This window comes from Anas acuta, chromosome 3, assembly GCF_963932015.1.
Source record: "Anas acuta chromosome 3, bAnaAcu1.1, whole genome shotgun sequence".
In the NCBI taxonomy this organism is placed as follows: Eukaryota; Metazoa; Chordata; class Aves; order Anseriformes; family Anatidae; genus Anas; species Anas acuta.
This window is the reverse complement of record NC_088981.1, coordinates 118,049,755-118,060,532: the sequence shown is the minus strand read 5'-3', so window position 1 is coordinate 118,060,532 and position 10,778 is coordinate 118,049,755. Positions and strand designations below refer to the sequence as shown.

Here is a 10,778-nt window from a genome sequence, read left to right as displayed (position 1 = left end):
TGGGGCTTTGAGCAACCTGGACTAGAGGGAGGTGGCCCTGCCATTAGCAGGGGGGTTGGAACTAGATGATCTTCAAAGTCCGTTCCAACCCAAACCATTCTGATTTTATGATTCTAGGAGAATTGTGGCTCACCTTGAAATGAAGCACGCAGAGACCAGTCCAGTCCAACTCAGTTTATTAGCAAAGACTACAAAGCATTATAATGAATCACCACTCTTGACAGCTCTTCAGGAGACTCTGGTCATTGGGTTTGCAGCAGGATTACAGGAAAAGTGCGCAGTAAACACCCCCTCCCACTGCACTAGTGCAGGCAGAGCCACTTCCATGTTCTCCAGACCCTTTTTGTTCAGTTGCCACCTGCCCGTCTTGACAGCACAAATGCTAAGCTCACGCACTGTTGACAGCTGCTGGGGAAGCTGCAAAGCTGTCTAATTCTCCACATTGGTTATAAAGGGCTTTTACCCAACACAGAAGTGCTTGGCAAAAGCAGTTGGGGTGGCTAGGAGCTGGAGGGAACTTTGCCAGGCCGAGGCTCATGAATAGGAATGGCTCATGGAAGTGGGGACACATCTTAACCTAGGACTTATACCTAATAACCACAGAGTTAAAATCACTGTCTAAATCCGCATAGGCTGCTGCGTTAATTGCTTTAATGACATCAGAAAAAGAACAGAACCTGAGTACTAAGTTTATGAATGCAAACAATAATCCCAAAAAACAAAATAGCTGAGATTCCCACAAATGTTCACCTGCTCGCAGACCCCGCTGTCCTTTCTGCAAGTGTGACAAGTATTGCTGCAGGGAAACTGTTCTTTTGCCAGTGTCATTTCTTTTCCCATAGCAGCTGATATAACTGTTCCTTTCTAATGCTGCCTTTGCTCTTCATCTGGCACTTGGTCTTGATCTTGGCGGTATGACTGCTCGCTACCGGAATATTTTTCTAGTTTGCTTTAAGACAAAGCTGATGTAAATATTTATGGCAAGAAAGGAAGAGGACTTTGACTTTATCACACAGCAAGGGAATTGCAGAGCAAAGGCATGAGAAGCACTCCTTAGTTCAGCCAAAGTTGTAGCAGTTGCAGTTAGTTTTCTTGGCATGGTTTAAGGTCACAATCTTTACAACAAGATTTTCTGGTTATCCTTGTATTATGTTCTTCTTAAATGCAAAGCACTTGCAGTTTTTCCTTCATACCAACTTAGCCTAATATTTCTCCAGTTCAGCAAGTGCATTCCGTTGTGTAACTGTGTGCCATGAAGCAGGGATTTCTCCTTTGCCATGAAATTTCCCATTGTAGTGATGTTCTAGCTGTGTCCTGAAAGAAGACACAAACCATTTCCAGTATGCTTGCATGGATGGGTCAGGAGGAATGCTCCAAGTGGAATAGGGATGTCCTGCATCCCGGTATGTCTTGAAGGGGATCCATGTGTCTTCACCAATCCTGAATTTGCAGTCACTTGAAACAAGGCTAGAACAAATATCAATGACTAGGTTGTCTGTTTTATGCCATCTGTATCCTGACAAAACTTGTGGACGATGGAAGACAACCCGGTGGTCTCCATCATGGTTTGGCATAGTGTTAGTGCAAACAGCCCCACAAAATGGACACTGCTCCGGGCACCCTGCAAACTGCTCAGCCAGTATTGTGTGAGGCTGCCTTTTAAAAGAGCTCATACAAGCTTCTTTAAACTCTTTCCTGAGATCATCAATAACGGGAGACAGTGCTTCTGTCATGGCATTATTCAGGAACTCTACGTCTGTTATCTCCTGATGTTCAATGCCCTTCAGGTCACTCCTGGACAAGCTTAGCACATCTCCAAGTGCTCTGCAGAATTCATCCAGCCAAAGAGAGATTTTATCCTTTCTGTCTTTTCTGTCTTTGACAACCATGGTTGATGCAAAAACAGCTGACTGAATGTTTTCGTAGTAATGAGAGAGGGAGTCTCTTAAAAACATCTCTAGCCTCCTGTTCTTATCTAAACAGTACGTCTCAACTTTTGTCTTAATGTAATTATCTAAAAAGTCTCCTGGGGCATTAAGATAATCCATGAATTTTTCAAAATTTTCTTCTTCTGCTAGGAATTTCAGCATGTAATATTCCAGAGTGGATCTATTGCCTCTGAAATCTGGAAATTTATCCTTCACGTCTCGAGCTATGTCAAGAGCTGTCTTCTCATAGATGGCGTGTCGAAGAGCTGTGGCAATCTTGCTGCACAGGAAATCAGCAAATGTTGTGATACAGGAGGCTCCTTGGCAGGAAATCTGGAAACATTTGAAGAAGTCTTCTCTCTTGCTCTCCAGGTAGACGACTGGATCATTTGCTTTCCTGAATGCTGCATGCATGTCTTTAAACCTTTCTGCTGCCATTCTGCACAGGTACAGTGATAATTCCATTTTGTATTCTTTATTAAAGCTGTAATTTGCAGTGTTAGGAACAGACTTCATACCTTCCTCCACTTCATTTAGTATTTCGTGAATAAAAGTTCGACTGTAATCCATTTTGTCCTTTTCCTTCTTCTCAATGTTTGCCTTCACACGCATTATGATGCTCTCTGTAATGCGGTGCATGTTGTTCTCATTGGCTTTGTCCATACTCTTAGAAAAGATGTGGAACCTTTTTTTCTTAGACACGTGTTTCTCTATGTCAAGAGAAAAGGTAGGCTTTTGGCATAAATTCAATATTTTTTTAACTACATTAGACTCTCTAAACTGCTCTAGAAGGACATCTTCTATGTCCACATCAATGTCAACCTGTTCCAGAGGGGGGGTATCAGAGGACACTTCAGTAACCCACTGCATCCAGATAGAATTGAACCAGTTTCTCAGTTCACTTTCACCTAATTTCTGGCCTTTTAGAGACAGGGCCAACTCTCTGCTCTTTCTCAGGAGCTCAGTTTCATATGTGGACTTCCTCTCATCCAGTTTACTCTGGCTTTTCTTTAGTTCTGTAAGTTTCTCACACTTCCTTCGTGTTTCAACAAGAAGGGACTCTCTCAGTTCTTTCAGCTTCAGTTCTGTGCTGCATTTCCACTGGATCAGTATTTCATGGTCTCTGTCTTCACTGAAGAATGTTTCCATGTTCTTGGTGATGGCATCACTTCTCTCTTGCACCAGTTTTTCAAGGTGTTCCATGGTGACCTTGCCCAACTCCCCGTTCCGCACCTTGTTTTCCAGTTTCATTTGCAAGTCTAAGATGTGACTTCTCAGCTGCCAGGTCCACTGACTAAATGCAGTTTCCAGTTTCTTGTAGGCAGCAATCTCCACTGAATTCTTGAAGCTGAAAACAAAGTTTTCATTCAGCAAGGCATTCCACAGGTCACTAATACGAACTTTCAGGCTGGAGAGCCTCAAAACGCTGGTGTGCGATTCCTTCTTGGCAGCTTGGAGAATTTTGCTCTTTAATTCCTGGACGTTCTGGCTGTAGGTGGGGTTGGGCGGTGCCATCGGTGGGTTTCCTTCCCACAGGTGAGCAAAGTAATGAATGTGGGTTTTCACGTCAAAGCGGATGACGTCACTGAAGCAGGTGATGTCACAGAATTCCTGTTGGGCCGCAGTCACGGTCATTTCATCCAGCTTTTCCTGCAGACGTCTTAGTCCTTCCATGTTCTTTTCCTTTGCAGTTATTTCGCCCACGTTTTGGTGCACAAAGAGGCAGCCTGGGGAAATATTGACTTGCTTCATCCTCAGGAAAGCCTGCACAGCAATCTGAAGGACGTCTTGCATTTCCGAAGGATTTTCTCCAAAGATGTTGATCAGAGTCATGTTGCCGATGCCAATGACAAAGGTGGCCAGCTCATTGTCATGGTTAAGTGACTGCTTATTGGCCATCTCCATGGCACGAAGTCCTTCTGTGTCAACAACGAGCATGTAATCAAAGTTCAAATCCTTTTGGAGCTTCTCGTCCACTTTAATGAGCTGCATAAACGCTCCCCGGGTGCACCTCCCTGCGCTGACATTAAACTGGAGACCAAACATGGCATTCAGCAGGGTTGACTTCCCTGTGCTCTGGATGCCAAGCACGGAAAGCACAAATACTCGCTTGTCCCCTAGCTTCTCAATTAACCTGTCAAAGATGGCTCCAATCCATTGCAGTGGTATGTAAGAAGCATCACCATCCATCAGCTCAATGGGATACCCTAAAACCATCAGATTGGCAGCAATTTCAGGTAGTTTGACATACCATTCTTCTTTGGAGTTTGTTGATTCCAGTGCCTCATAAATCTGCCCCACCTCTCTCAAAATATGCTCAAGGCCAATGGACGAATCATTGATTTCATTGGAAAGGGCATCTAACTCATTACTCAATTGAGTTTTCAGGTTGCTATTTTCATTGTTTTTCTTTAATGCCAGGTTTTGAGACCATACCTCATGGTACTTTCTGTTCAGCTCATCAAGGTGAGCAGGGGAGATGTCGTTCATGAAGATCTTCATCCACTGCAGAAAGAATTTCTTGGTATTGTCTGGCTGTAACTGGAGAAAGCCAAGGACTGTTTTCATCAGCTGATTGAGGGGAAACGCTTTGCCTAGTTGCTGTTGTCGTATTGCAGACTTCTCCAATTCAATTTGGCTCCGATGATGCTCTATGCTCTTGTTCCCCTTTTCCTGCAAGCGAGTGAGTTCTTTGTCCTTTTTACACCACAGGTACCACAGTTTTCCCTGAAGAGGCAGTAGCTGTGATTTGATCTCAGACAACTTCTCCTTCTTCAACAGATTCACCAGTTTGATTGCCGTTTCTTTGGCTGTCATGCACGCTTCTGCATCTTCATCGACTAAGAAGCCATGCTGGCGAGCTGTGCTCAGGCATGCATTGAGGCTAACAAGCGTGCTCGACCCTTCCACTAGGTCTCGGATGGTTTTTGTCAGCTCACCCACTAATTCTGCTTCATTTCTGTTCTTGATCCCTATTCTTACGTTTTGGCCACATCGGCCAGCTGCAATGCTCTCTTTCTCAGTGAAAAGGCAAACCAAAGGTCTCTGAGACTCCCACAGATCACGTAAAATTCTCCTGCCTTTCTTCTCGTTACTCTGATCAGACTCAGAAACAAGAACCACATTCACGGCAGAGATCTCCTGTAAAAACTGCAGCTGGGGTTCGTGATCCCTCGCATCTCCGTGCAGGTTACAGAAAGCAACAGGGCCGTTAAAGCTGTCGTCATCACTACCACGGGGGATGTACCAGGAGATCTCCACAACACCTTTCATCAGGAAGCAGTCTTTGGTGCTGCCTTCACAATGGCGGTGAAAAAAAGTGTCGTGTTTCTTCCTGCTCAGCAGGGCATTCAGGAGCTGAGACTTGGAAGAGGAAGGAGAGCTGCCGATGCGGAGGAAGGACACGATGGGCATCTCTGCCTGATAAATGAGTTTGTTGTTGTGACTGCTAATCCTTGTCTCCTCTCCCGATTTCACGGTCCCTTTCCAGCTCTGCTTGATTTGGCTGAGGGACCAGAGAGGGAACTCTATCTGTGAAGTGCCCGGGTTTGGTACCAGGAGGGGTAGTGCAAACTGGCAGAAAGCGAGCTTGGATGAAAGGTACTGTCTCATGAAATCATCAGCACAATGAAAAATTGCCATCTGCAGGTCCATGGGGTGCATATGACTCTCCCTGCTTGCAGATTCAGGGGCTCCTTTGTCCAAGTCACTGAGAAAGTCATCAAAGGAATAAGAGGGCTCGTGCTCCTCCCCTGAGGTGTTTGGTGTGGGAACAACTCCTGGCTTACTCGTCTCCTTGCAAGTCAGGTACCTCACCCGATAATCCACTGTCAGGAGCCTTTGCAGGAAGTAAAATGGTAGCTCGCTGTCCTTGCTGGGCTGGCTGTTGTGTACAGATGTCTGGTGTATTATGTGGAAATCTTCTGTGCCCATTTTTCTTGGATAGTACCTTTCCAGCCCGAGGCGCTTAAGTAAGTGGAGGAACTCCGGGTTTGCAGTGCCTTGACTTGGTTTGGATTTGCTGCTGTCTGATTTGGGTTTGCACTGACTGGGAGGCTGCATGACTTGAAAAGCATCTTGCAGTTCTCTGATTATACTGTCTTTGTTCAGGATGCCAGATGTGTCCACTACTTGCCTATCGATGATGGACTGCAAATCTCTTTCCAGCATCTCCCAGTCTTTGAATGCATTGTGCTTTTCGAGGACAGCTTTCATCTCTGTGGACCATGTGTTTCTCATCTTTTCTTTCATGAAAACTAAGCGGTCATTCTTCTGCTCAGGGGTCACCTTCTTGTTTTCAGAAGTTATGGTGAGCCCCGTCAGCAGCAGGAAGGCCTGAGCTCTGCAAGCATCCTGCTCCTTCAGGCTCTGATACTCGTTATGTGCCACGTGCATTTCCTTTATCATGAAATTAATTTCTGGACACCCAAGGAGGTACTGAAAAGTGCCGCTTTCTACTTGATATCCCGTGCTGGTTGTAACTAAGAGCACTAAGAGTTCTAGGTCTTCCTGTGCCCTTTGCTGCAGAGACTGGAGCAAGGAATAAACATCCAGGCTTACAGTGAAGGTGGCTTTGATCTTTGCCTCATGAATGGCAGATGCAGAAGTTGCCGGTGCGTAGGTGACTTCTTGGATGTACTCCTTCATTTGTAGCAGTGTCGTACTGAGATCATCAAGACTGGAAATATTGGAAATTTTGGGAAGCGTGTGCTCCTTCTGGAACACCCACTGCATAATGAAGGAAGCTCTGCGGAAGTCCCTGACAGAATAGATGTGAGGATCCAGCAGGCACTGCAGCAGAGATTTGATGTAGGTGGTGTTTTCTGGAGAAGACTTCTGGCAAAAAGCAACAGTGTTCACCAGGAACTCCTGCAATGCTTTGTCTGACAGACATATGTTGATCCAGACACTGTGATTTTTTGTTCTGTTATTCAGGCCCTGTTTAAAATTTAGCAACATGAGCAGTTTCTTTTCATCAACCTTCCGCTCCCAGGTTTTCACTTGTTCCAGGAAAGCTCTGGCCTCTTCTACGGCACTGGCCAGTTCCTCTCCAAAGATCACACCTGTGCTGTGATTCGTTAGCGCTTCGTAGACAGTCCTGAGTATGCTGCCCATTTGATGGGGGGCTTTAAAATCGCTGCTGTGGTTGGACAGGATTATGTCCCACACTGGGATCAGCTGAAAGCCCCGGTCGATCACACACCAGGTTGTGTTATTGGCCACAAGCCCGCATTTCCACTCGGGAAGGGAATCTGTCTCTGCTGGGCCCCCTGTTTTGGTCACACGGAGCTGAACTGCTGTGTGGGTGCTGCTTCTGTCTCTTCCCTGAAATGATGCCTGTGAGCTGGAGTTTGAAGCATCCCCCTTCACTCCCCTCTTGGTACTGAAGCCGCTGAAGCTAGCCCCGACGTAGCTGTTCAGTGCTTCAGATGTTTGTTGCTTCATCTCATCCCATTGCTCTGCCCTGAAACCTTCGGCACATGCTTTCCACCAGAATATTCCCCCAAAGTGGATGGGTCCCTGGTTCACGTGGGACCCAAACCTGCTGAAGAAGCTGGCGCACCTGCTCTTCAGTAGGTGGGACCTGTCTGCCTCCTGGGGTATGCTCAGAAGCTGTTCGATGCCTTGCAGCTCTCGCAGGGCTGCGTCTGAGAGGTGAAGCTGGTCCTTTTGGAAGTAGTAGGAGGCCAGAGGCATGTATTGGTACTTGGTGGTGCAAATGTACGCCTGCTCCGAGTGTGACTGACGGGAGTCCTCTGACTGTGAGGACTTGCTGGAATCTACACCTGTTTCAACACTGAACCCCCAGAACCCAGCTTTGACAGAAGCATTGATGCTGAACCCCAGCTGCTCCATGGACTTGGTGAAAGAGGCTTCTTCTTCAGAGGAGGAGAACTCCTTCATCTCAAGCAGCGACCCTTGCACTGGACCAGTGAGCATGAAGCCATCAGGGACCCTGATGAGTTGCTCTCGCTTTGCCAGCACATCCTCCAGGCTGTTGGTTTGGTAAATCCCCTGCAGAGCCAGGCCTCCCGATGCCCGCCTCAGGACCTCCTCGTCAGAGACATTCTCCCTCTTCCCCATGGACTTCTCCTGCTGCTCCAGTTGCTTCCGGATGCTCACCAGCTCATCCAGCAATGCCTTCTCTGGAGGTGCCCAGTACTCCTTGGGAATGTCCATGGCTTGCTGTAGGGCCTCTTCTTTCTGTCTTATCATTTCCTTGCTGTGGCTGCGGCTCTTCTGCATTTCTTCCAGCTCCTGTAGGATTGACATGGCTTCTTCTTGTCTCTGCTTCATTGTCTCCAAGCGCTGCTTCTGTACTTCATCAACAGCTCTTTTGTTGTCTGTGATTCCTAGGAGCCTTTGGAGTGCCTTGGTCTCCCAGGGGTACTGTACTTCGCACTCCAGTTTAAGGCAGTCTTCATATTGCAGATGTTTCAAAGCATCTGTTGACTTAACACCCAATATCTCTGACAGTTTGGGGAGCCAGTATTCTTCATCAAGCCCTTCCTTCTCAAATGCTTCTGCCAGCAATTGCTTAGCAAGTTGTGCCCTTTCCCCAGCATCTGCTCTCTCCTCCTGTGACTCCATGGCTGTGGAAGGGGAAAAGAGACTTTTGTTACATCAGGTTAGAGGAGCCCACCACCCCTTAGAAGAGGCCTCTCCATAGTTCCCGGCCCACGCATTTCTTCTGCCCTGCTGCTGGAACCCAGCCTCGGGCACCCCCGAGACAGGCAGACACAGACAGACAGACACACGCAACCACTGGCACGGCTGCACAAATAGCCATGGACAAGGTGCTGCCTTCAACAGCACCCATGTATAACCTAGCAGGAATGGTCTCACCCGTCACTGGCTCCTCATCCTTAGAGCACTCGCCCAGACGATGTAGAGAAAGGGATTGCCTGGAGAGAGGCAATCTCTGGCCCATCAAGTAGCAACTGGAGACTGGATGACCTTAATGAAGCCAACACTCTCGCCATCCACATACCCTTACACTTTTGTCATGCAAAACTACTAACTAAGGGAACAACGATGGTAAATTTTCTAGAGGGGAAGGCATATGAGGAGCGGCTGAAGTCACTTGGATTGTTCAGCCTGGAGAAGAGGAGACTGAGGGGAGACCTCATGGTGGTCTCCAACTTCCTCAGGAGTGGAGCGGAGGGGCAGGTGTTGCTCTCTGGTGACCAGCAATAGGACCCGAGGGAACGGCATGGAGCTGGGACAGGGGAGGGTCAGGCTGGATATCAGGAAAAGGTTTTTCACCAAGAGGGTGGTTGGGCACCAAAGGCCCAGGGGGAAAAGGGGGCTCCCTGTGTGGCCCCTGCCCTGCCCAGCGCAAGTCAGCGGGGACCTACCTGCCCTCCCTGGTGCTCTGCAGCTTCTGCACCGCCTCAGCCCAGCTCCGGCAGCCTCTCAGCCCAGCTGCTGCACCGCCTCAGCCCAGCTCTTGCACTGCCAAAGTCCAGCTCTTACCCCACCCCTTACAGAGCCCCAAGCCTCTGCACTGGTTGAAGCTTCCTGCTTACACAGCAGGGAGAGTCTTTCTTCTTTCTTGGAAGTCAGGCCATTAGATGATACAGCACCTGAAAGTGAAATTTGGCAGCTGCTGGTTGTGCTGGGGCTGAGCCAGGCTGCTGGGGCATCTGCATCCTAAGCCCCAGCCAGGGGGGTATGGTGGTTTTACTTTGCTGGGCAGCTGAACTCCACCACAATGTGCTCTCACTCCCCCTCCTTTGAAGAAGATGTGGAGAAGAAAGTACACTTAAAAGAAAACAAAAACCAAAAAACTCATGGACTGAGATAGTGAATCTAATTTAATTAATGGGGAAAGGAAGAGGAAAAAGAAAAGAAGGAAAAAACAAAACAAGCAGCAAAAATAAACACAAGTGAAGGCTGCACGGAAGCACAGGGAGAGAGAAAAGAAATTCCTGTGTACTTCCCATCAATGAATGACGTTCAGCTAAATCCCAGGATGCAGGGCCTCAATGCATATAACGGTTGTTTGGGAGGACAGAAGTGTTCATAATGAGGGCCCCCCCTCTCCTTCCCCTCTTCTTCCCCTCATGGGGATGGACCCCGTGGTATGGACCCATATCTAGAGCAGTTCTGGAAGAGCTGCTGCCTGTGGGCAGCCCCCGCAGGCTCAGTTTGGGAAGGATGGCAACCCGTGGGAGGCACCCCGCGTGGAGCAGGGACAGAGAGTGACAGAGAAGAAGCAGCAGAGACGAAGTGCCATAGACCGACCACAACTCCCATTCCCCCATTCCCCTGTGCTGCTCGGGGGAAGGAGTTGGAAGAGTGTGGATGGGGGGAAGGTGCTTTTGGGTTTTCTCCTTTGTTTCTCACTTCTCTAGCTTGTTAGTAATAAGCAATAAATCTTACTATCTCCCTATGCTGAGTCTGTTTTCCTGTCACAATAATTACTGTGTGATAACCTTGTCCTTATCTCAACCTTTGAGCCCTTTTCATTGTATTTTCTCCCTGCTCCCCTTTGAGGAGGGGGAGTGAGAGAGTGGCTGTGGTGGAGCTCGGCCGCCCACCCAAGTAAAACCACCACAGAAGTAGACTCAACAGACTCCCTGGGTAAAAGGGAGTTTATAAGTTTAAAATTCTACTGTGTAGAATTTTATAAAAATCAACAGGGAAAGTCCAGAGTCGGGCCACCTTTGTTGAAAACCAACTTGGTACTGAGATTTGTGAAATGCTATAAAAACCAGTATCACGACCTATTGTGTGTATCTGGAGTATTGCACACTGCATAAGAAATGCAAACACTTTATCAGACAACACTTTGACCCTGGCTCCCCTCAGATCCTCATAGACAAGCAGATGGCGTTTGGGCTGGAT

General features: G+C 47.8%; 1 protein-coding gene across 1 annotated transcript; it reads right to left on the bottom strand.

The window, feature by feature from the left end:
- Window positions 1-1,139: 1,139 nt before the first annotated feature.
- On the bottom strand, window positions 1,140-9,416 carry LOC137855019 (interferon-induced very large GTPase 1-like). The gene is made up of 2 exons (XM_068679095.1): window positions 9,287-9,416; window positions 1,140-8,521 (listed from the first exon to the last, which is right to left on the bottom strand). Exon 2 carries the CDS (start codon window positions 8,517-8,519, stop codon window positions 1,203-1,205), a length of 7,317 nt encoding a protein of 2,438 aa, XP_068535196.1. The 5' UTR covers window positions 8,520-8,521; window positions 9,287-9,416; the 3' UTR covers window positions 1,140-1,202.
- Between the last annotated feature and the right edge of the window lie 1,362 nt (window positions 9,417-10,778).

Bases quoted from the DNA above. Each gene is read 5' to 3' on its own strand.
- LOC137855019 (XM_068679095.1), bottom strand. From the start codon at position 8,519: ATGGAGTCACAGGAGGAGAGAGCAGATGCTGGGGAAAGGGCACAACTT.